This window comes from Lupinus angustifolius, chromosome LG08 (assembly GCF_001865875.1).
Source record: "Lupinus angustifolius cultivar Tanjil chromosome LG08, LupAngTanjil_v1.0, whole genome shotgun sequence".
NCBI lineage: Eukaryota > Viridiplantae > Streptophyta > Magnoliopsida > Fabales > Fabaceae > Lupinus > Lupinus angustifolius.
The window spans coordinates 24462941-24488409 of NC_032016.1; the positions used below are offsets into that span (position 1 = coordinate 24462941).

At 32.7% G+C, this 25469-nt stretch overlaps 4 protein-coding genes across 6 annotated transcripts; 2 read left to right on the forward strand and 2 right to left on the reverse strand.

The window, feature by feature from the left end:
* Positions 1046–3532, reverse strand: LOC109353658. Of its 2 annotated transcripts, none has more exons than XM_019596003.1 (3): positions 3287–3532; positions 3095–3213; positions 1046–1149 (listed from the first exon to the last, which is right to left on the reverse strand). In XM_019596003.1, the coding sequence occupies exons 1-3, from the start codon at positions 3436–3438 to the stop codon at positions 1130–1132; spliced, it is 291 nt and encodes a 96-aa protein (XP_019451548.1). In that variant the 5' UTR covers positions 3439–3532; the 3' UTR covers positions 1046–1129. The 2 variants fall into 2 exon arrangements, with proteins under 2 accessions (XP_019451548.1, XP_019451547.1); XM_019596002.1 differs by lacking the exon at positions 1046–1149 and adding an exon at positions 1323–1377.
* LOC109355455 (glycine-rich RNA-binding protein GRP1A-like) lies at positions 4545–5616 on the forward strand. Of its 2 annotated transcripts, XM_019598629.1 has the most exons (3): positions 4545–4728; positions 5022–5296; positions 5339–5616. In XM_019598629.1, exons 1-3 carry the CDS (start codon positions 4615–4617, stop codon positions 5430–5432), a joined length of 483 nt encoding a protein of 160 aa, XP_019454174.1. In that variant the 5' UTR covers positions 4545–4614; the 3' UTR covers positions 5433–5616. The 2 variants fall into 2 exon arrangements, with proteins under 2 accessions (XP_019454174.1, XP_019454173.1); XM_019598628.1 differs by having other exon boundaries at positions 5022–5616.
* LOC109355458 (3-ketoacyl-CoA synthase 4-like) lies at positions 12053–14258 on the forward strand. Its single transcript, XM_019598632.1, has 2 exons — positions 12053–12417; positions 12449–14258. The coding sequence occupies exon 2, from the start codon at positions 12456–12458 to the stop codon at positions 13974–13976; it is 1521 nt and encodes a 506-aa protein (XP_019454177.1). The 5' UTR covers positions 12053–12417; positions 12449–12455; the 3' UTR covers positions 13977–14258.
* On the reverse strand, positions 17364–18988 carry LOC109353621 (protein RADIALIS-like 3). The gene is made up of 2 exons (XM_019595953.1): positions 18616–18988; positions 17364–17550 (listed from the first exon to the last, which is right to left on the reverse strand). The coding sequence occupies exons 1-2, from the start codon at positions 18888–18890 to the stop codon at positions 17523–17525; spliced, it is 303 nt and encodes a 100-aa protein (XP_019451498.1). The 5' UTR covers positions 18891–18988; the 3' UTR covers positions 17364–17522.

The window sequence follows — 25469 nt, forward strand, 5'->3', positions numbered from 1 at the left end:
CACAGCATTTCAGTTTTGATACAAATCATATCAAATTCACTTTCAACTCAGTAGCTTTCAACTCTCATTGATGTCATCACACTCAATTTTATGGATGTCATAATTTGAAAATCATACACGTCAATTATCCAAAATGAATAAAATAGTAAGCCAAAGATAACACAAGAAATTTATATTCATAATATCATGCAAGAAGTCAATCTATATATTCACGGTTTATTCCAATTAATATAAATCATTTTTTAAAGAATTAATGATAATTAAAAATAAACAAAAATAATATGGATGAAACTCAAACTATTGATATATATTTGGTTCTCTTTATTTAATATATAAAGTTAAGTTTAATATTTATGCACTATCTAATATAAAGATTTATATAAGTTACTACATAATCTAATATTAATCTATATTATTTTATTTTTTAAAGTCAATAATAATTACATATAGATATAGTCAAAACATATAGTACTCATACACTACTGCTGCATATATTTTCTCAATAATCCGTATAGTTTCGTGAGAAAAAAAAATTCATCATAAAGTAATCGTGTACCATGGCTACTATATAAAAATGCATGTATCAAGTGATAGGCCTAAGAAGATGACACGTGTTGGATTGGGCCTGTGATGATAAGAACGTGGAGTTTACGTAAATGAGTTAATGGAGGTAACATTAAGAGCATCTATAGTTGTTGTCCTTAAGAATGTTTTTAATACTCTACAAATGAGACTCCTAATTGTCTTCTTATCTAAAAATCTTATCATATTATTGATTCATAAATATCTATGAAAGATTGATACAAGAGTCTTCAAAAATAAATACCAGAATAAAGAAAATCTCCATAGCTAGTTCTGAACAAACCGATCAGAGTTCCTGTTCATTTTTCTACTTAGTATAAAAAATATAGAATCCAAAAATCGGGATGTGAAACATATGGTTCATCAAATAGGAATGAATAGGAGGTTTAGGTTATTAAAACAATAACAATATTTTTGAAACTAGACCGTGATACTCCAGGGAACAGGGGAATCCAAAATCATGTGACAGCCACAAAGGAAAATGAGCAAAGTACAAGACAGTAACTGTGATGCAAACCCAACTAAGATGTAAATCCTTTAGTCTTTGTCACCGAGGAACTGCAAAGTCTATGACATACCAAGGAAAAATATGGTTATAAACAGCAGGAGGAAGTTAAATCTAGGGATATTTAATTATACAAGTCTGTAGGTGGTTCACAATACAATGACCAAATTTCAATGTTTGAAGTTCTCTCGCCTAGGATGGGACAGAAAAGAAAACCTAGGTCTCTCTTTTTTGGTTAATCTTTCAGCTTGAATGGATCCAGCATGTCTGTCACAATGTTTTTACAAGTCCTATACAATAAGTAAAAGAAGATGTCAAGATGTGCACAAAGAAGACAAAGATAATTACTATATCTGGGTGCCCATTGATAATGATAATACTACCAAGGAAGGGTTTGACCGATAGATAGATGTTTTTAACATGGACCTTAGATGCCTTTATATAGAAAGTCATAAAATCATGGAAATGTAAGATACCCAGAAAGAAAAGAATTCCTTATTCCTAAATGCTCCGCTTGTATTTTGAATATTTTGAATGGTCATATCAAACATGGTAATATTAAATTTCAGAGTATCTTACAGCCATGTGGGAATGCCAACATACCAAATGTTCCTCCCACTCACCAAAGCTAAACTAATATCAGAATCGAGTTCTTATTTATGTACACAAAAACTAGTTTTATGAAGAAAGTCTACTGAGTACCTATTGTCTAGGATAAAAACTAATTAGTAACTATAATTACTTAGTTCCAAAATCATATTAGATTTCTCTAATTTCTATTTCTGAGGAAGGGAGAAGGTATTACTGGAATAGAACATGTTTATAACTGATAAAGCAGATAAATAGTGCCCCAAGTCATATTATATTCAAAAAGGCAAAACAGTGGCAATCTTTCTAAGTTTTGTTCTTATATTTTAAAGTCATTCCAATTTTTACTTAACTTATAAACAGAGATAATTTATGATGGGACATGGACCTGAGCATCTGTCTTTTTGAAAGAAAAAAGGCAATGAGAACATGTTTTGGAACCTATGTCTATTTCGTGAGGCCCACCTTTCTCACAATCTCCCAGCCTAATAGACAGATGTATAAGAGCCCATTGCCATTAACAAATTATTACAAAACAAAGTTCACCAGCCAAGTTCATAAACAAATTTCTAAGACATCTGAGAAAACAGGGTTGATATAAACCAGAGCGCTTTAAGGACTGAAAAAAGTTTAGTTGGGTGGCTAAACAATAAGCATATCAAACTATCATAGTAAGAGCCTTCAAGAGACTTTAACTTATCCAAAGACAATAACTGCAGATTATAATAACTGAAATATGCCTTTTTTATTAAATACAGTAATATTCATGCATGAGCATGACCAACTCTAGGAGCCTGACTTACTTTGGGCCAGGAGCATCTAAGACCGGGGAGCACATATGTTGTCTCACGAGTTGTGTCAGTGCATGTACGAGTAGGGTGTCATTGGTTGAAAAAATATATTTAAGTTAAAAAATTAATAATTAATTATTTTCCTGACGGTTGATGGCACATGCAGTGACAGATGTGTACCATAAGACAGTATGACCCTCCCCCACAGGGTTTCACTACGTCACCTAAGGATGAAACAGTCTTCCTATTCATGATTATGTACATATAGCTAGAAAGTTACGCTTGCATTGGCACATGCAATTTGGTTTTGAAGAATGTTTAAAAGCATGTAAATATTAATTGTAGTGCAAAGAACAGATATATAACATTAAATATAATGTAAAAGTATTATATAATATATTAAACAAGCAGGTTATAAAACAATGTCAACAAAGAAATGTCGATAACATATTAATAATACAAGTACAAATATACTCAATAATGAAAACAAATGAAAAAAAATAAGCACTCAATTTGATTGACACACCATAGTCCAAACTCGGTTATAGTGTTTATTCTAATTATACAAGTACAAATATATGAGTGTAATGAATGAACGAAGTGTAGGTAAGGAAAAGAATAGTGGTACCTTGTGATAGCGTGCTCCAGCAAGTGGAAGCGTGTGCAATATTGGAAATGAGCCTAGCATTCGCAATAGCACTGTGAAGAGGCATCGACGACTCAACGCTTCCAGTTCCAGACAAAATCCTTCATAATTAAAAACTTTGAATGTAAGAATAAGATCAAAATAATTAAAAAGAGAACGAGGTAGTGTCTGTACCTTAAAGCACGAGTGATATTTGTTGACGAAGGAGAAGAGATCAAAAATGGAGAGGAGGATTTAGCAGTGAAGCTTTTGTAACCATTTGCGAGGATCCTAGATCCCACCCTCAATGCTGATTTACACAGCGTGGAAGCCATTGCTGTGCTCATCCTACTTTTTCCTTCGACCCCTTAAACCCTAACAATACCGAATTGGGCCTGGCCCATACTAATAGAACCCAAAATAAACTCTCACCAACCCGGCCTGGAACACAAGGATTGGATTAAAAATCCTGATATTTATTATAGTCAACAATTTATGTAATTGTAAAGCTATTGCTTCCCGATAAAGACTTGTGTGAAAATGAAATCATGTAAAGACAACCAATAAAATCTTGACAACACATTAATATTTTAATTATAATTAAATTTAATCTCAAAATAATAGCATCAAAAACCATAAAATATATTTGTCTCTAAATATGAGGTGTTACATGTGTCTTCATATAAGTTTTTCTCTTGCTTCCTAAATCAGAAAGTAGACAAGTGGAGGAACATGGGTAGAGATGAGTTAATATTTGTTATTAGCCAGTTCTAAATGTTGGTTGGATCATATTTTTGAGTTCAGATCTAACTTTGGATCTAAAGCTATCTCGAACTTAAAAATTGATATGATCACCCTCTAAATCCAACACTAGACCAGATTAAATATAATACATATTCTTTTAAGTAAAGTCTTCCTAATATTATTTATTGTTATCAATATAAAATTTGACATATAAAATGATACATATATGTATTTTTAATGAGAATATATGTTTAATAGTATCAATACTTTGTAAACATTTGAATAGAAACACATAAAAATATGATGAATAAATAATATAAGACGTGTTGTGATAGGTCATACTTGATCTCTGTCAACATTGATGAGGGTCTAATTTTTAAATTAAATGCATATTAGAATATTAGAATGTAGTGGTGAACGACTAGATGGGATAATGCTCAGTGACACTAAATATCGCCCTTAAGCACGAACGCTTATTGTTCGAAATTAATAATATTAATTAATAGGTAATTTACTTTAAATAAAAAGTGAGGGGCGAATATGTACATCCACCATTGAGATATTTTGTAGCTAGAAGCGGCAGATATTTTGGAGGCAGTGAATCCAATTCCCGTGAATAATGCACCGCAACAACACTTTCTTAACCACGGTTGAACCCACATCCCTTAACCGTAGTTAACCACTCCACCCTATATAACCACCCTATGGGCTTATTCATAAAACTCGTGCTCTCTTAACTATCTTCTCTTTCTCATACTAATTTAGATATTTCAGTTTGAATGGCTTCTGCTGATGTTGAGTTCCGTTGCTTCGTTGGTGGGCTTGCATGGGCCACCGATAGCGAAGCTCTTGAGAAGGCTTTCTCCCAATACGGAGAAATCCTTGATTCGAAGGTCCGTTTGTTGCTGCAGGATTCGGATCTGACACGATTATGATTTGGATTCTCATTAATCCTATTCTGATCTGTGACTTATCTCCGATCTGTTTGCGTTACTTGATCTCTATGATACTTACTTGTTACTGTTCTTCGTACTTCATTCTCTTTTATTACTCACCCCTAATAGGTACGTTCCTTCTTCTGCCTTATAACAAAGGCGAAGATCGATCGGTTACTATTCGGTTTCTTTTTTTATTTTTAAGGTTAATTTGTTTTGGATCTGATTCGATTTTTTAAATTTATGTTCAGATTATCAACGATCGTGAAACTGGAAGGTCCAGGGGTTTCGGATTCGTTACCTTCTCATCTGAGCAATCAATGAAGGACGCGATCGAGGGTTTGAATGGCCAGGATCTTGATGGACGTAACATCACCGTGAACGAGGCTCAGTCTCGTGGATCTGGTGGTGGTGGTGGTGGCGGCCGTGGAGGAGGTGGTTATGGAGGTGGTGGCGGTGGATTCCGCAGCGGTGGTGGAGGTGGATATGGTGGTGGACGTCGTGAAGGCGGTGGTGGTGGTGGTTACAACAGAAACGGCGGTGGAGGTGGTTATGGTGGTGGTAGTGGTGGTGGTGGCAGAGACCGTGGTTATGGAGGAGGAGATGGTGGGTCCCGCTACTCTCGTGATGGTGAATCTGGTGGCGGTGGCTGGAGGAACTAAGTTCCTGTTTAACATGTTAAATGCATTATTTGGATTAGTGTTTATCGCTGTTTCGTGTTAGGGTTTGGGTTTCTGTTGGTTTAATTATCCGCTTTGGTCTTTTATGATGGTTCTTATTTTTGACCTCAATATATCTGTACTTCATATTTATGGAATCAAAAACTAAAAATATCAGAGCCCATTCCTTTTGTGTAGTCTTATCTTACGTTAACTTATATGTTAAGCTTACCTATTTAACTGTTTAATCATTTCATTTAAGAAATATCTTTTATTAACTGGTTGCCATTGGATATCCTTAATATACCAAAAAACCTGAACAATTTGAATGATATATTATTATGTCCATTGCCATATCCGACCAAATAACCGTAACAAGGAAGTTGAGATTTCTCTTGCAAAGAGAGAAAAGGTTTCACAGAATTAAAAGGATAAAAAATTGAAAAAATATGTTTATAATTAAGTGGACTATATTCCGTATAGTTCAAATGTGCCCTCAGACTTAATTAAAGAAATTAAATTAAATAAATCATCTATTTAAATTAAATGTTCCATATAGTTCAAATGTGCACATCATGCTCCAAGACGTGCTCCCCTGCAGATGTGCTCCCTGTAAGACATCCACCGTAAAGAGATATTCTTATGTATCATTGTATCAATTTGTTAAACTATCTTAATAATTGTAGTGTTCTAATATTTCATATTTGAATGGAATATTATAATCAATTAGGGAAAAGGTAAGATGCAAACTCCTAATCTTTCAATTTTAGTTTTGGTATCATTTTAAAACCAGTTTTCTATAAATGTTACGTAAATAGATATTTTATATAATATGAAATATAGAAAAAAATATGTATAAACTAGAGTTTTTTAATCATTATAAACTTTTAAATAATAGTAATACAAAAGAATGATGGAATTACTATATATAAATTTTTACAATATTAATACATCAAAAAATAGGTGAACACCCATTTTTTGTAGACAGAGAAAAGAGCCAAAAACTCCTTTAAATAAAAAATAATAAAATTCCAAATTTGGTTTTCCAACTGAAAAACCGGGTCACAACAAGTAACAGATATTCCTATATTGACCTATCACTCCCATGCTGATTTTAGTTGCTTACCCAAAGTCCCTAATATTGATTTTAGTTTCTTTTAAGTCTTTAAGCATGAAAGCCAAATCAAATGATAGTAGAATTATCGGTTGAGTCAAAATCATCTTCTAGTCCATTTTGTGGCTTATTTATAATCTTGAAGTGCAATTCCCACATCACATAACTCAATCATATTCTACAGCATTATCAGATTTTTGGAACAACTCTTATGTAACATTCTATCCTTACAGACATGGGAGATTTATGAGCAAGGGGAATTGATAAGGCTGGTAGACATATCACTAAAGGGGTTCTTCGATGCCAAAGGAGCTTGTAGTATTATGAAGATTGCCCTTCTTTGCACTCAAGATAACCCGAAGCTAAGGCCATCTATGCCTTCAGTGGTTAAGATGCTCAACAGAGAAACTGCCATTATGAAGACTTCATCTTCATATAGTGCATCATCCTCTGCCTCAGAGAGCCAGGGCAATACCATGTCATTTAGTGCATCAATACCTAACCACTGCTCCAGCAGAGTCATTGATTACCTTCCCTCTAACATACCAAGGAAAATCATGGAAAACAAGCAAACCCGAATAAACCGATAAACAAATAACAAATTCCAAGAGATCACAATCCAAGTTCAGGTCACCAAGTTACATATTGGGCTTCGATAATATGTAGAATACTCCATAAGATAATTATGAGACACTACTGCACTGCCAAAATAGCTTCAAATATTAATTCCTAGACATCAACGTGCACAACGCCATAGAAACCGAGAATCGAATAAGTAATCCTACATTACTTATGATCCAAATCTTTCAAATGTCCAAACTCCAGTTTTGACCTTCTAGGTTCATATGCGTGCTCTTATATGAAAGGTTGAAGAAAGACGAGAGACCCTTTTGTGGCAGTATAACAATGTCATCTCTCAAACCGTGAGGAACACAGACTCCAGGAGCAAGAATTCAGAATTCAGGATCGTGGGTATGGTTTTCCTCATATGTAAACTCTTCTTTTATTATGTTTGCTAATTGGTGCGCTGAACCCAAAAACTTGTATCAACTTAGCTAGTACAAAGATCTCTCTTTGATCTTTCTCTTGTATTGGGTGTGCACCACTTCTACTCATTTTAATGCAATTTTCCTTGTAAAAACTAAGAATTTAGGTAGATTATCAAATTCATAATTCACAATCAGAAGAAAACAATTGAAAAGTCCCTGCAGAAAACTTGAAGCTGGAAAACAAGATCATATTCCATCCAAATCAAGTCAAAAAACATGACCAGGTTATCCCCAGTAAAAGCAACCAATGACACAAATTCTCCAGAGAAGGTAGAAACTCTTGCCCCTTAAAACCAAGGACATAATGTCACCAAGTTAAGATGTTTCTAGAAGAAATTACTAAAACTTCCTTCAAAATTGAAGGGCATTATGAATTTTTATTCATTTCACTTGGCTTGACCAATGATCTTCACGCAATCCAATCAACAATTTTAAACATTTTCTAAACCATTTTGTCAGTTTTTTTAAGACATTGAAGATGATAGTGAATGCATTGATGATCATCTTGCCAAATTCATCCTAAAGTTGCATTTTTAGGTCATAAAAGCTAAACCAACCAATTTCTAAATTGTCACTTTGAATGAAGAGCTCACATTACACATGCTGGTTTTAGAATTCATATTGCACTTGCCTTAAGGATCATCAATGCTTTCAATATTTGTGATTTTGAATAAAGATTTCTTATTGCCCTTGCATCTAGGACTAGGCTAAAAAAATACAGTCCAAAATTTAGGGGAAAGTGCCTACTCCTGATTTCTGATGAATCAAGCCCAGATCCAATAGTGGATGCCCAAAAAATGAGAGATTGGGAGAATAATTAAGAGTGAATTTGGGAGTTGATGTTTTGTGAGAAAAAATAGGCTGTAAAGAGTTTGATGAGGATAGTTTTGAGGAAAAACTTTATGGATTTAATATATATACATTGACAGTATAAATGTATTTTACGTTGTCAGCGAGTCATTTATTATTTATATGTTAATTATCATTAACTTTAAAATAACAATAATATAATTCAAATGATGTGTTGATTATGTAAAAAACTTCATAATGCATACATTTTAAACTCAAACTTTATAATAATAAGGTTTAAAAATTCCTATTGAATTTGATAAACTTTTCCAAAAAAACAAGTGAGTCTAATGTGTAATGCTTGTACTAATTTGTATGGTCCACTTCATTTATTTTGGTGGGATAATTTGGATAGACACATTTATGGGACCAATCAACCAACAACATTTGTTTGAAGCTACTTTTTGTATTAGTCATTGAAGCTGAGTCAACTTATCCTATTTTTATTCCATTGAATTAAATCGTGGAATATATTGATATCCCACTCCTTTATATCATTCTATGTATCAGGAGATATGATTGACCATAAAAATATTTAATAACTATGATTTTAATTTAATTAATTTTTTCAACTAATCAGAAATAATGATAATAATATATAAAGTGATACAAAAAAGTCGGGCACATATGTGCTCCCAATGTAAGCGTGGGCATGCTTTACTCTTTGTTTTACCAATTCCCTTGGATCTGAAATGAAGGGTGAAAGAAATAAGAATGCATTATGATTTAACCAAAGGATCAAACCTTCACCACATAATCACATACCTTGTTCAACTTTGATTCCCTACTATATATATGAGGTAAATGACAGATATGCGCTCATTTCATAGTTTGGATCTGTCTCCAAAGATTGAAATAAATCACTATGTGTTAATTTCTTGCGTCACTTTACACAATTGATTAAGAAAACAAATTTTATCAAATTGAAGGATTACATGTTTTTTTATCCCTGTAAACGTTGGTTGATTTGAAATTTATCCACATACTTTGAATCAAACCTGAGATCTGAAATGAAGGGAGAAAAAAATAAGAATGCATTATAATTTATTCTAGAATCAAACCTTCACCACATAATCACGTTCCTCATCCAACTTTTATATCTTGCCATATATGAGGCAAAGGACAGATCTGCGTTCATTTCTTAGTTAGGCTTCTAATCACTATTTGGGATAATTTATTGCATATTTTACAATAACTTACATAGAATTTAAGATATATACGGGTAAGTGTTTTCTACACTATCAGTGAGGTCATTCATCATACATATGTTAATTAACATTTATTAAACAAAAATAATACAAATTAATAGTCGACAGATTTAAAATTTATACTGACAATGCATAGATTTTAAACTCATTTACATAATTGACCTGGAAAACAAAATTAGATGAAAATTTAAAAAAATGGTACATTATTTTTTTTTGGTACATAAATTTAAAATTTAAATACTTTTTCCCATGTGTGAGTGGTGATAGTTGCTGCCCAAGAGTCGTAGATTTACGATTGTCCTTACCAAAATAATAATAATAATAATATTATTATGTAGAGATAAATTGCAAATTGATCAAAATTACGGGAAAGTTTTTGTGCTTGCCTAGAAATTCGAGATGAAATATTTTTCGTAGCCTTTTCACTTGATTATCAATGAAGACCAGCATCACGGTATCATTCGCAACACTAATCAAATACCTTAGGAAAATGTAAGTGATTGTTCATGTTTAGTTAAATAAATTATTAGCATGAGGATTTTTATAGTGTTGGTCTTATACAATACCACAAGCTTCCATAATGATTTCGAACAAAAGTTTCACGTGGTCTATTGATGAAATGAGTATCATTAACGAATGTCTTTATCCTACAAATGTCAGTCTAGGTAAATAAATCTATCACAAATCTACGTCAGTCATGGCGTGTCCAATATCTATTTATCTAAGTATGATCGTTAAAGTATTATTTCCTGAACTAAGTGAATGAAATATATAAGGGAAGAGACGAAATAGAAAGATAAGATTTGAAAGTCATCTCATAAGTGTATTTTATAGTTCTTGAGTCTTTCATTTCCCTCTCTTGTCATCCAACAACTAACTCACAAACAAATTGCTAGGTTTTTAGATTTATAAACTTATACACTTTTAACTTATCTAATTCTCACTAGTGTAACACATATTCACTTCAAAACACACTTGAAATATATGGTAATCTCTTCATCCAGTGCGTGTCTATCACTTTTAGTCCATGTTGATAATCTACTTATATGGCAAAAAGTTCAAAATGATAAATATCATGACTATTTTATAATTGAAACATTATTAACTATCCAATAAAAATTAAGAAACACACTACCCATTTTTTTAATCCTTAGAAATACAATGTCCTACCTAGTGCAAAGAAAGGAAAAAAGTTGTGTTAATTTTTTTGTTGGCATTTCACGTTCTTAGATTATTATATAGGCATAAGAGACAAATTTGTGATTCAAGGAAATCATGCATTTGAAACCCCCACCATTGTTCTTAAGGTGATTATTTGGATCAATGAGATAATATGAATTTTTAGGGGAAACATGTTTTTCAAGCCCTCACCAACAATCTCAAGTGACCATTTCGGAAGTATCGACAACATGGAGATTCAGGAAAAATAGACTTTTGAAACCATGATCAACGTTCTCATTAACATTATGATAATATCATCTTGAAATCCCATCAACATTATCACATGAATATTGATAATATGAGATTTCAAGGAAAACACTTTTGAAACTCCAAAGCAGAGAAAAATATGCTATGAATCATTAGCTTTTTAGGTGTTAATTCATGTGTGATCGATGACTCAAGTTTTATGGTTATTATTGGTAGGAAAGAATGAGTATTATGATTAATGTCGTTTTATATTCAAATATGATAACCCTATACAATTTTGAAATAAGAAAGCCACAAATACCCATGTATCTATATATGGCCAACAAATTTCATTTTTAATTATCCATTTATATATTTTATAATAATCAGCATATAAAAATAAAATAGCTATTAAAACAACTTTCTAATATATATTAACATTTATATATTTTTAATTATATGTTAAAATATTTAATAATTTAAAAACAACTTCTAAAAAAAAGGTGAATACATAGAGTATATATATTATATTTTAAGAAATTCATTTAATTTGTTAAAATTCAGGGGAAAAATATCTATTTTCTATAAATATTATTAGTGAATATTTATTTAAAAACATTTTTTATTCACACCTATTGTTTTAAAACATTTGAAGTAGAGGAGAGATACACTTACTCCATATCAGCCATCAATTATAGGGATATCCAATAATTTGAATTAGTAAGTAAATCTAAGTTATTAGATATCCCTATAATTGATAACTAGAACGATGAGATCTAAACTATTAGTGAGGCCTTACATTACTAGACCCGTATTTGATTTTTTAAAATCAATTTGTTTAAAACTAATTTAAAATCTAACCTATTAGAAATTTATATATGTCACCCTTTGAATGTAGATAATATATGAATTAAAGGGAAGCAACTATTTTAAAAATATTATCGGAGAGACAGAGAAATGAAATATTATTATGTGCGGTAGTTGAGGGGATAACGTAGGGAAAAGCGAAAACGTCGTGGAAATTGTAACGGGGGAGTTGACAACTAAGAAATCAGAATAGAACCAAACCTAAAAACAGCTCAGCCAGGTTGTGGTTTTCAGTTACAAAGTCAAGCCGGTGAATAATACAAGTCTCTCAATTTGTGCCTCCCTCTCTTTCTTTCTTTCTTTCTTTCTTTCTTTCTCATTCATCCCTTAAATCAAACCTTTTTATTTCTTCAACTTCTCTTCCTCAACGTTTTTCCCCTTTTCTCACTTTCCTCAACCCCACACATGCAGATTTCTCTCTTTCTGCGTGTGTGGCACTCTCATAGCTAACGTCCCTTCACCTTTTTCATACACTTCTATATATCTATATATCTATATATACCTCTTTTTAATTTCTTATTATTTTTTTACCATGACTTCCCCTCCCACCACCCCTAACGGCGTTCAGATCCACCACACACGGAGGCTACCCGATTTCCTCCAAAGTGTGAATCTCAAGTACGTGAAACTTGGTTACCATTATCTTATCACTCATCTCGTTACCCTAACCTTGATCCCTCTTATGGCTCTCATCATCGTTCAAGCATCTCAGATGAACCCTCAGGATATCCACACGTTATGGCTACACCTCAAGTACAACCTCGTCACTGTTATCATATGTTCCACTATCCTTGTTTCTGGATCCACTGTTTTCTTTATGACCCGACCCAGATCCATATTCCTTGTTGATTATTCATGTTACCGACCACCTTCAAATCTCACTGTCCAATTCAACCAGTTCATGGAACATTCTAGACTCACTGGTGATTTTGATGAATCGTCTCTTGAGTTTCAACGCAAGATTCTACAACGTTCTGGTCTTGGAGAAGAGACTTACGTACCTGAAGCAATGCATCATGTCCCACCAACACCTTCAATGGCTGCTGCTAGAGAAGAAGCTGAACAAGTTATGTATGGTGCACTTGATAATCTCTTTGCTAATACTCAGGTTAAACCTAAAGATATTGGTATTCTTGTTGTGAATTGTAGCTTGTTTAACCCCACTCCTTCGCTTTCGGCTATGATTGTGAATAAGTATAAGTTGAGGGGTAATATAAGGAGTTATAACTTAGGGGGTATGGGTTGTAGTGCTGGTGTTATAGCAATTGATCTTGCAAAGGATTTGCTTCAGGTTCATAGGAATACTTATGCTGTTGTGGTTAGTACTGAGAACATTACTCAGAATTGGTACTTTGGGAATAAGAAGTCTATGTTGATACCTAATTGCTTGTTTCGTGTCGGTGGCTCTGCGGTTTTGCTATCTAACAAGTCCTCTGATAAGAGGAAATCCAAGTACCGGCTTGTTCATGTTGTGAGGACTCATAAAGGTGCGGACGATAAGGCGTTTAAGTGTGTTTATCAGGAGCAGGACGATGTTGGGAAAACCGGTGTTTCGTTGTCGAAGGATCTCATGGCTATTGCTGGTGGTGCTCTTAAGACTAATATCACAACCTTGGGTCCACTTGTTTTGCCAATAAGTGAACAGCTTTTGTTCTTCTCTACTTTGATTACTAAGAAGCTGTTTAATTCCAAGGTGAAGCCTTATATCCCGGATTTCAAGCTTGCCTTTGAACATTTCTGTATACATGCTGGTGGGAGAGCTGTGATTGATGAGCTTGAGAAGAATCTGCAGCTCATGCCAGTGCATGTTGAAGCATCTAGGATGACTCTGCATAGGTTTGGGAACACTTCCTCTAGTTCAATTTGGTATGAGTTGGCTTACATTGAAGCAAAGGGGAGGATGAGGAAGGGGAACAGGGTGTGGCAAATTGCATTTGGGAGTGGATTTAAGTGTAACAGTGCAGTGTGGCAGGCCCTGAGGCATGTCAAGCCATCACCAAAGACTCCATGGGGAGATTGCATTGATAAGTATCCAGTTCAGATTCTTGCTTAGTGTTTTACATATTAATTGCTGTTAGTTTTGGAGGGTCTTGTGTTGTCTGAAATTGGGAATTTTATCTTCATTTTTGTTTCTTAATTTATAGGCTCAGGGGTGTATGGTTGTGTTCCATATTCAGATGTTATAGTTACCTCTGAACCCTCATTGTATCAATTATGAACTATTATTTTCTTGGGGTCATTATTATGCAGAGCAGTGTTGATATGTAGTCAGCATTTGTTCATTCAGAACATATCATGCATAATAGAAAGAGTAGTGAAATGCTTTTTTTCCCAAGGGAATTTGTCTCTAGTTCTTTACAATGACTGAGTAAAAATAAATATATCTCTACCCTTATTTAATTATATGATAATAAGATCTTAACTCACTAACTAAGATGAATATATCCTTAATTGTTTACTTTACATACAGATTAAGGGCTACTTCATACAAAAAACACATCTAATTTTCTGATTTGGTTGGAACTTGCTTTATATAATTATAAATAAACATAACTTGTTGGAACTTTAATGCATAAAGCTGCAATATGCAGATAAGAAAAGGACCAGATGAATAGTACTGCCAATTCATGAAAGCATGGCAATAATATCCTTTTTTCCAATTAAGCATATAAAAAGCAAGAAGGTGGTAGAGAAAATATTAAGTAAAAGCATCTTATTCCAAAATGGTTGGTACATATTTCTCAGATCAGATGTATTCTAGATTCTGTATTGAAAAGCACATGGCCAGCCTATGCAAGCTGCACTTTTTTAAGAAGGAAATGTTTTTTTTTCTTTCTTGTGCAGCGCTTTGTGCGTTCTACCACACGAAGTGTTTGTTTTGTTTGCTTTTACGCCATACCACTCAAGTTGTTTTGTTCCCTATGCATCTACATTTATTGGTTTTGGTCTATTACCCATACCTATATAGTTTTTGTCAAATAGAAGTTAATGAATTTGTGTTAAGGCTTCTTCCCTACTTGATTGATTATTCTCTCACATTATTCAAAGCCCTTAAATGTTGTAATCTGTATCAACATTTGAGTACCAATGCTTGTGCTAACTTAGGTTTCTGTCTTCATTATGAGTTTGACTGGACTGCTTGGGTGGTCTTGTTGAATTGTTTCTGTCTTTTGCATTAATGACTTCAAATACCTCTTGTCCTATCTTTATCTTCCTTTTAAATGCTTGCACATGTAGGCCAAAATTTCAACCTATGGTCAAGAAACAGTACAATAGTGTTCCCCCCCTCTCTTTTTTTGTCCAAGTAATGGTATAAGTAAGAAATTAATCTTTTCTGCCTTGCATACTGCTTCATCTAACAAGTATTATTCTCATAAATCAAATTATTAATTTTTTGATCTATTTGCAAATCTAGTATGCCTTACATCACTGAACCAAAACTTTATTGACATATTTAACAGGCTAGCACACCTTCCTTGGCACTGGCAGAGCCATAAAGGTGCTCTTAGGAGGAATAAATTTCTAAGATACCATCTTTCGATAAGATTTAATATTACAACATGATGTAAGAAAAAGTTTGATAATTTTTAACATTATTTTATTCAAATTAAAATATGCACTCTTGAAAAATAATTTTGGGTCGAGATCATCTTTAATACAGAAGTGTTCATTACTAAAATATGAGTTAAAGGAGTTCGATAATTTTAACACATTTTATTCGAAAATATAAAATCTGCATTTGAAAAATTCTCTATACTATGTGTTAATATCTCAATCTAGTATTGAATACTCAGTTACTCAAAATGATCACTACCCATAATTTTGATATTACCAGCTGGAGGTATGAACGAAGCACCCCATAGGATATTCTTAAGGTCATGTCTGTAATAAAAGTTGCATTTCTTTCATTCTTGAAAGAGTTTAAAATTTGTGCTCCGATACATCATCCACCATTGATTTGTATTACTTTTGTTTGAGAGCCAATAATGGTTAATAAATCAATGGGTGATAATTTGCTGACAATGTAAAAAACACTTACCCTGACAGTATATACATATTAAATCCTTCTTAAAATGGTATTCATGCCCTAACAATACATGATTGTAGTGATATAAGGATCTATAGATCTCATAACTATAAAAAAGATAAAGATTCAATTCTTGAAAATCAAATTTTATAGAAAAGGCAACTATATGTTACGAAAAATATTAATTCCTTACTATAAATTAAGGAAATATGATTGATAACATCAACAACAACAAAAAGTAATGGTATTGAGGCTATCAATTATAGTATAAAGTTCAAGTTTACCCCTTCAGTTATGAAAAAAGTTAAAATTAACAGAGATATTCAATTATCCATGATGCTATCCAGCTACCAATTTTATGGACAGTTATGCCCCTACGGTGTTTCAATATTTCTCTGAAGTCAGAGGCACTATTAGAACCCTATGTTATTCACCATAACAAAGGGACGACTTTATTAAGTTATTTGTTCCCCTTGTGCTTTTTTTGGTGTGTGCATTAGTTTGGCCATAAGGACTTTCTGTTCTAGAATATTTATGTCGTAAACTAATCACATCCCATTAAATAATATAGAAAAATTATTTACTATTTTTTCTAATAACTTTTAATTAAATTAAGATATAAATAAAATCTAAAATATGAGACAATTGATCTTCATTCTTACCGTTACTAAATAGTAAATACAGACAAGAAGGCCACAAAGTCTTCAAAATTCAAACCACCCATTATCTTGAGCACCCTTTGCGAATAAACAAATAATAACCCAAGCCTATGGGAAAATATATCACACACATCACGTTACAACAACATAGAGTGATTGCACAAGTTCCAAAAGTAAAGTAAAGTAAAATGTGGGGTTGGAAGTTCCCATGTGTACCCGGAAACAACTAGAATGACTTTATAATTGTAATTAAATACTGCGTAACTTTTGCATTACTACAGAAATTTATTGCACAATATTAAAATCACTTTTTTGAAACTTAAACAAATGGATCCTATAAAATGTTATATAAAAAATCATTTTAGTAGATAGCTTGAATTTAGATTCTGTTAGAGGATCCGTTACTATTGAGATTGTAACATATTACAAAAATAAATATCTAATCCTAACTTACATTTTAATAAACTAATATAATTATTAATTGTGTGATTAGTTTACTACATCAAACCTAAAAAGTGCGGACAATGATCTGTTGTCCCAAATTCTATTTCAAACTTTGTCCAAACCAATCATATTATGTCACGTTAGTTAAAAAAAAATGAAATATTCAAAACTTTATCAATCAATTTTGCTTCATTATGATTGGTTAGAAAGTGCTGATAATTTTTTCAAACCTATATACGATCACACATAATACTTGGTTTTGTTTCCCCTCTTATCCTCTATGGCATCCATAATTCATAATTTCTACATTACAGTGTATGAGAATAGGATAATTCATTAAAATGATCTGAATTACAGTACAATAGCAAGGAAGGGAAAAGAGAGAGAGGGTGAAGATGAGAAAACATAGAAGTAAAGGAACATATATGCTGCGAATAGCTTATCATGATAACATAGACACTGCTTTCAGTCAATTCAACTTCAGATACTTCAGTAGCCTGTGTCAACCAAATAAACAATTAAACATTGAAATCACGTGTATAATATTATATGCATGTCTATATCAAGAACAGTAAATAATAACCACGTGGGTTGTCCAAATGAGAGGACTCATACGTTTGATTGTGATAAAAATACAAGTTTGGGGTCCTTGTTTTATGTCTGCTATGTAAGCTAGAATTAGGAAACATTTGTTTATGGTAAGTTCTTCATTAGGTCCATGTCACAATCAAAAGTTTTTGTCTAGGATCTCAACATGACATAATATTCGCCACTCAATGAAAGGTAGCATTATTAATATTATTGTTACAGAATGTTGATTAATAACTCAATAAATACATAACATTTTACTATGGTTTGATGAGGAAATTTTTGAATTTGCATATTTCCCATATTGTATTATCCTACAGGGACTCATACAGTGTACTACATAATACACCCCTTGCTTCTCGTGAGATTCAAAACATTCAAATTTGACAAACTGTTACTGGTTTTAGTTAGTGGTCTCTTCTTTTTGCTGTCTTATCATCAGCTGTCAGAAAATTTTGAAGAAGTTTTTCCACTCACACCAATCCTTTTGTAGACATACATATTTGATAAGATATGATTAAAAATGTATATATCAGGGAGAAAGTTGGAGTAACTCTTATTGTAGAAAAGATAATAGAAATGTTAATTTCGACATTGTGTATAGGAGACTAGTAGAAGCATCGTAACGAGAAAAGATAAAATAGTAGTAAGCTCAATTCCTAGAGTAAGATAGAGGCCAAGAAATAATTAAGAAAGATTTAAAAATTAATGTTTTTGTTAATGAAATGATTTAACGATAGTACATTATGACATATTTTGATGGAAATAGCTGACCCGAAATTATTGTTGTAAACTAATTGTTTTGTATTAGCTAGATATGGTTTTGCAACAAAGTTGTAATGATCTTTATCTCTAACCCGTTTTGGCTAACATTGGACCCTCATATATAATGCATGCATGAGAAGTATTAGAACTTATGACAGTGAAAAGAAAGAAAGGAAAGAGAATTGTTGTTACTTGTTATTAAGCATTACCTCTCTTCTTCATCAACATTGGTGGTGTTAATTGATGATTTGTAGTTGGGAATTGGAACACGACCAGACTCTATGTGTCTGAGATCTTCCAAAAGAATTTCATAGTGCTTCTTAACTTCATCAGGTAATTTTCCACCAACAGCTTTTGCTACATTATGCCACCGGTCAGGGGTATCCTTATCATATTTTGCAAGTGCTCTTTCAAACAATTTGTTTTGTTTTGGTGTCCATGATGAATCACAAGGCTTTTGTTTGCTCAGAGAACTTGAAGCCATAAGTAATATAGATAGAAAAAGGGAGAGAAAGATTAATGATATGGAGAAAAAAACAATGATGTCATAGTTCAAGGGATAGGCTGTGTTAGAAAATGTTGTGGTTGCCTTTGCTTAAATATTGATCAGGATAGTGGGTTATTGCTAATTAGGGAATCTGAATTTCCAAAAGTGGGAAAGTATTGTGACCCCTCTGCTTTGGAATCATGAATGAAACAAGACATGAAGATTTGATTTTGGGGAACCAGTGCTAAATGAATCTGGTTCAAAATTTCAAATCCTGTTTCACAGTGCTGTTTTCTTTTCCTTCTCATTACAAATAATGACATAATATTCTATAATTGTGGGCAGAATCATTTGATTAACTTGATGGTTGCAAATTTGGTGATACTTTTAAATTCTTAGGAGTTTATGCATAATCACCTTATTAGAAACAGATTGATTGGTACATTGTTAGCATTTAAGCTGAAAAAGAAAGAAAAGAAAAAATATTTCTAGTTATGTGCCCACATAGGAGGAATCATATAATACAGGATCAAGAAGAAATAATACAATTATATTCTTATTGGTCAATTTATTTTGCTGGACTGTTAAGCAAATTTGAGAAATTCTTTGAAATTGCTACCTATTGTTCTTTGTGCACCAACCGTGCTATACAGGATCTTTCTTTAATGTTATAATAACTGATGTATTACACTGTGAATACTACATATGAAGCACCTTTTCTTACTCTATTAAACACTTAACAAAAAATTCTCTAAGAATTTAATATTTGTTTGACTTTAATATATAGGTGCATCTGAATGTGATGTGAACACACAACATACTAAATCTATCAAAGAACAACAAGTTCATGAAATTCAAACAAACAATTAATGGCTGTAATGATCCCCCAACGAAACCTGATTTGGGTACTTCGTGTTTGCATGATGCATTTATATTAGCACCTATACAGAACCTCTATCCTATCTCAACCCTCTTACATCATTTACATGGAATCCATATGTAATTTTTAATTATATAATATATATGACGTGGTCTAATTCGAACAAAACGTTTAACCAATTATACGATTAGAACCTATATATAACCTTTTTTTACTTTGATGTCCATTTAGCATATCACCCTGTATAATTCATTCTCAGGTCTTCGGAATTCGGTTTTCAATCTTTGTTCTGATCTTAGCAACTTTTTATGGTATGTGTCAAAATATAAAGATCATGGCAGACCAAGTGAAGATCAAGACAGTTGCACCAAGGCTGATCAAGTTGAACAAGCCAGATGCACCAAGGCTGAACCTGACCGAGGAAGCACCAAGTCTGAGTCTGACCGAGGAGCTCATGTCTATGCCTCAGCCAATTGCACAAATCATGACAAAGGGAGTTTGGAGTCTAACCAAGAAAGCATGATCAAGTTGGCCAGTGTGCCTTGTGCTACAGTTCACTTAGGCATTTCATCAAACAATTGTTTCTATTGCAGCCAGATTGCTTCCAGCTCAAGCAATCCTGGAATCATGTGATTGAATTGTTTTTGGGTTGTTATTTATAAAGTGTATTTGTTTGTTAATCAGTTAGTTATGTTAGTTGAGGGTTAGTTTTAGGAGGGTGGCAAATTCTCACTCTTTTGCTATATATATTTTGTAATCTCTCACCTTTTTGGTATCAATGAAATACCATTCATTCATTTTTCACTCCTTTATACTTACTAGTTCAATCTCTTCTCTGCTCTTAGTTCATCTTATACCATCAATTCTGTTTCACATGGATTGCCAAGTTCTAATAGTATGAGCGAAGCACATTGTATGTCTCTGCATGCCTTGCTAGGATTCATACAGGACGTACTGATTTTATCTTTTCTTTCTTGGTTATGTTGGGTTTATTCAAGTGTGAAGTCTCCCATTCGATATACTTGGAGGAGTGAAAGACTTTATAAGTAGGAAAGACCCATAAAACTAATGTTTTAAGGTTTTGTTTCAAGACGTGGTGTATCACAAATATAACCTAGCCAGTTAGTTATATCACTCTTTCTAATTAGGAAAAAAGAAGAACTAAATTGTGTATTGAGTGGTGTGAAAGTGATAACAAAGTGGTACACGTCCATCCTTCGTGTTTTCTATGTCCCTCTAATCAGAACCTAGTCATGTAGACGAACTTTTGTGGTATATACCTTGGAGAAGTTTCATTCCTGAATTATCTACTATGGTGGGTGGAGTGGTCCTCACAATTATTTGAATTGTGGCTGTCTACGTTGCTCTCAAAGAATCATGGTCCCATATCCTTGGGTATATTAAAGGGAAGGACTCTTGAATGCACTAATGATACTCACGTCCTTAACCAATGAAATTTCATAAAATAATATTAAAATAATAATTTATATTTTTATGATTTTTCTTTTTCAGTGAAATGAAACTTTTTAGTTGATTTGAGACATAAAATGAAACATTAATAGTAACATATCGCATAACATATTTCAAAGAGAATCTTATTAGGTAATTGCAAAGTAGTAAAGGTGTTCTTTATGCCCTAAGGCATTTTTGGTGATAAGTAGATAAAAGGTTCCAATTTTGGGAACCAACCAATGAGAATCGTATCAACACATATCATAGCTAGTGTTTAAGAGAAACAACTCGAAGAAATATATGTATGTAAAGACAATTAATAAAATCTTAATAAAATATTAAATATTAGTTAAAATTTAGTCATTAATTATAACACAAAAACGTATAAATATGATTATTTTCATAGACGAGTTGTATATGTCTATATACAAATTTTTCTGGTTGTTCATACGTCATAGGTGTTGCAAGTTGGCATGGCATGAATTTCTAATACAGGAAGATAAAAATAAGCGATTGTCAAATAAAAGCTATGATGTAATAAAAAGGTGTGTTCCTGTTGATAATGTATTTGTGGCTTGAATTCATTCCTAAAGATATGGTGCTTTTCCATGAGATGCGAGGGTTGAGATATGAGTAAACTTCACCTTTATATTTTAATTGTTAATTTGAAACAAATGCTAGTTAATTTACTTTTATAGAAATAGGATTCCTTTACAGGGAGTATCAACTTTTGAATTCAATCTCCAAAGATATTCTTGAAATTGTATTATCATCTTCTATCATAAAGTCAAACTTTGATTGATACCACGATTGATAGCCCACTCTCAAATAATCTGATACAGTTGTTCAGGCTGTGTCTACTTTGATTCGGCTCGTTTATTTTAACGAACTTAATTCACAACTTAAATTCGATTCATTTAATTTATAAACCAAATTTCTTAAACTAAATATTGAATCGAGTTTCAAATGAATATCGAGTTGATTCGATTTATTGCAACTCCTATGAATAATAGGATAACCCATTGTTCAACTTGATTTGTTAAGTAGGCCAATCCTGGGTTCCATATCCATTTGTCAAAAATGGGCTTTTACTTTAAGCTTTTTCAGTCCATTAACTACTTCTCTACCCTCATTGAACCTGTTTTAGAAAGAGAAACAAATAAGGCTCATGTTCAGGTCCCATAGGCTGATACGATTATTGTTTTAGAGATTAGATTTTGCCCATTTTTTGTTTTATAGATTTTTTATGATAAATTAGGAGATCCCTGATTTTTGGTCATCGAAGGCCCAAACAGTACTACGGCAAAGCCTTATTAAGTTTAAGGTATGAGTCTCATTTTTTTTTACAAATAAGGCAATGATTTAATATCTATACATGACAGTGTAAGTGTTTTTAGACTATCAGTTCTTATTATTTACATGCTAGTTATCGTTGACTTTCAAATAAAAATATTACAAATCAGTGGTAGATGGTGTACTGACAGTATAGAAAATTTTACACCATGAGTATTCATATTTTAAACTCATAACTTTGTTGTCCTTCTATTACCATGAGACAATGATTATTGCACATATAAAAGTATGTATCATTGTTATCAATTATATATATATATAATACTTATATTTTAACTTTTGAAGGTTTAACTATCATTTTCAAAATGAGCATCTAATATTCATGATAGGGTGTAAAATTATAATAGTCTAAATTTTATACATAATGCACTTCATCATTTATCTTTTATTTAGATTACATTTTTTAAAAAATCAACAATAATTAAATATCAATAGATGACACAATGATATTGCATAGACCTTTTTCTCTTCATGATATCTGATGTACTCTCCAACCACTATTACAGTCCTTAAAAAATGATCTGCTGTGATATTAAATGTAAATGAAAAATACAGTAGAAATAAGTTTAAGCCACCAGATTAGAAATAATATAATTGCACCTCCTACACCTTTTTTGTGTGTGCTTGTGGAAGATCCTAATCCATCTATCATATGTTATTATACTCAATGAAATAAAAACCAACCTTTACAGCTATTCCTCTACAAATCATATTGACTTTACTCACACCTAACCAGGCATAATCATATTCTTGAAGGACTTATTCATTCCCCACCATCTTTTACTATAAAGTACTATCATCATTTCAAAACTTTTCTTTCCCCCATCCTCAATAATGTGTCTTAGAGGGACCTATTAAGCACAACTCCACATAATCTTTAATTTGTTGGGGATGGGTCAAGAGAAGGAGGTTGTCATCTAACAGCATAAGTAACTTCGGAAATGATTTAAAAAATGACTTCAAAGGACACATGTGCTTAACAATCATCACCCACTTAACCATTTAGATATGATTATGATAGCTGACATATGAACATTTGGAGGGAATTTTGATCATCTTCCATATTGAGTAATGTTGGAACTTTTTCTTTCTTCCTCATATTTTCTGCCAATGCATTTCCGGCAAACTTCTCCCTTTCATTTTGTGGTACTAAGAATTGACATGGACAACCAAATTGCGGGAATTTCAAGAATTAACACTGGTAGTCGGTATTGAGGGAAAATAATTGACACATGTAACTAAATTATCAAAATAGTAGGATCAACTCCCTACCAAGCTGGAATAATCAGAATAGGAGATAAATGTACAAAGCATATAAGTGGACTTGACACCTAATCTTGACCTAAAACCTCAAGGCAGTAGGTGCATGAGTTTATTCACTTATATATTCTTTAGCTCGTCCATTTTTACACAATTTGAAACTTATTCATTCACACTTGGAATACCAACATACATAGACACAATGCTTGATCTAAAGGGAGTCTTTGAGTCATAAGAGGGTGACCCAAAATGCGCGAGGGCTTCCACCTACTCGGGTCTTGACCCACAAGGTAGCAACAATTTTATCTTTCTGCGTAGACTCATTCTCTAGTCTGAGTCATAAACATATACAAATGCCTTTGTGCTGGTCAAATATTGTCACTATCATGCCTTCAATAGTTACGATCTTCTCAACCTGTTCATTGAACGTAGCACTCATTATGAATATGAATAGAGGTGTTCTGCATATAGCAGTGACCCTTTTAAAGTTTGGTTCAGCCTCCCCTTTCCTCAAATAGCAGACATAGTGTCAGGGGTATCACGTTGCAGCTGCAACAATGCTACTAGCATTTCAATGTTTCTGATCTCTACGTACTGCTTCACAAACACAATTGAGTTAGTCATTAATTATTTGGACCAATGAATAGCAAATTTATTACCATTACAGTTAAAAGGTAAACACAAAGGACATCAAAAAAATTATGTTGTCGGAACTAGGTTTGGTGGTTATATAGGATCAGCAATGTTCATTCAGCACAATTTGTGGTTTAAAGCTAATTGTAGTTCACTTTTTAATTTGGATTCCTGTGGACGATATTTGTTAGGAGAGTAGCTACACAACCCGAAAGAGATTAGTTCGTTATCTATAGTGTGAATCATAAAGTTGGTTATACCAAAAAAGTTCACTTTTAAACCTAGTCTAAACATGCCCAACCGAACCCTTCACGAATATGGTTGGATCTAACAAGTAAACGTTGTATTGCTACAAATAGACACTTGAACAAATATACACATTGTGCTGCAATGTGCAATCTAACTCAGAATCTTATAACCCTCTAATGAGTCCTAGGGAGTAGGATTTGTTTGATGAAGGCTTTGAGCATATTTGTCCATTATAGAAGAACGTTAGCCCATAGTATAAATCTTTATATGGATCATTTGCACTAATAGAGCCACATATACAAAATCTGTACTTAATTATGGTAAGTTTATTCAAGTGTAAAGTTCCACGGTGAATATGCATGAAGGAGTGAAAGAGTTTATAAATAAGAACTAATGTCTTAAGGTTTTGGTTCAAGACGTGATGTCTTACTTGTGGTTCTCCAACAAATTACTCAGTGGCCACTTAATATATTTAATAGGAGGGTCCCTTACAAGAACTAAGATTCCCTTTACATCAATTCTGCTGCTATCCCCCATTGCTTCCTCATATGCTATCTCCCTCCATCAATTATTATTTTGGTACATATCCTATATCAGTTAGATGAGATAAGAACACCTTCTATTAATTATTTTTCCAATATATTAGCATGTGAGACAATTCTGAGTGAGCTTCATAAAGGGGAAAGAAAAAAGATTCTTCATTTACTGTATACAAATAAAGGATAAGGAAAGCAACTTCTGGTATATAC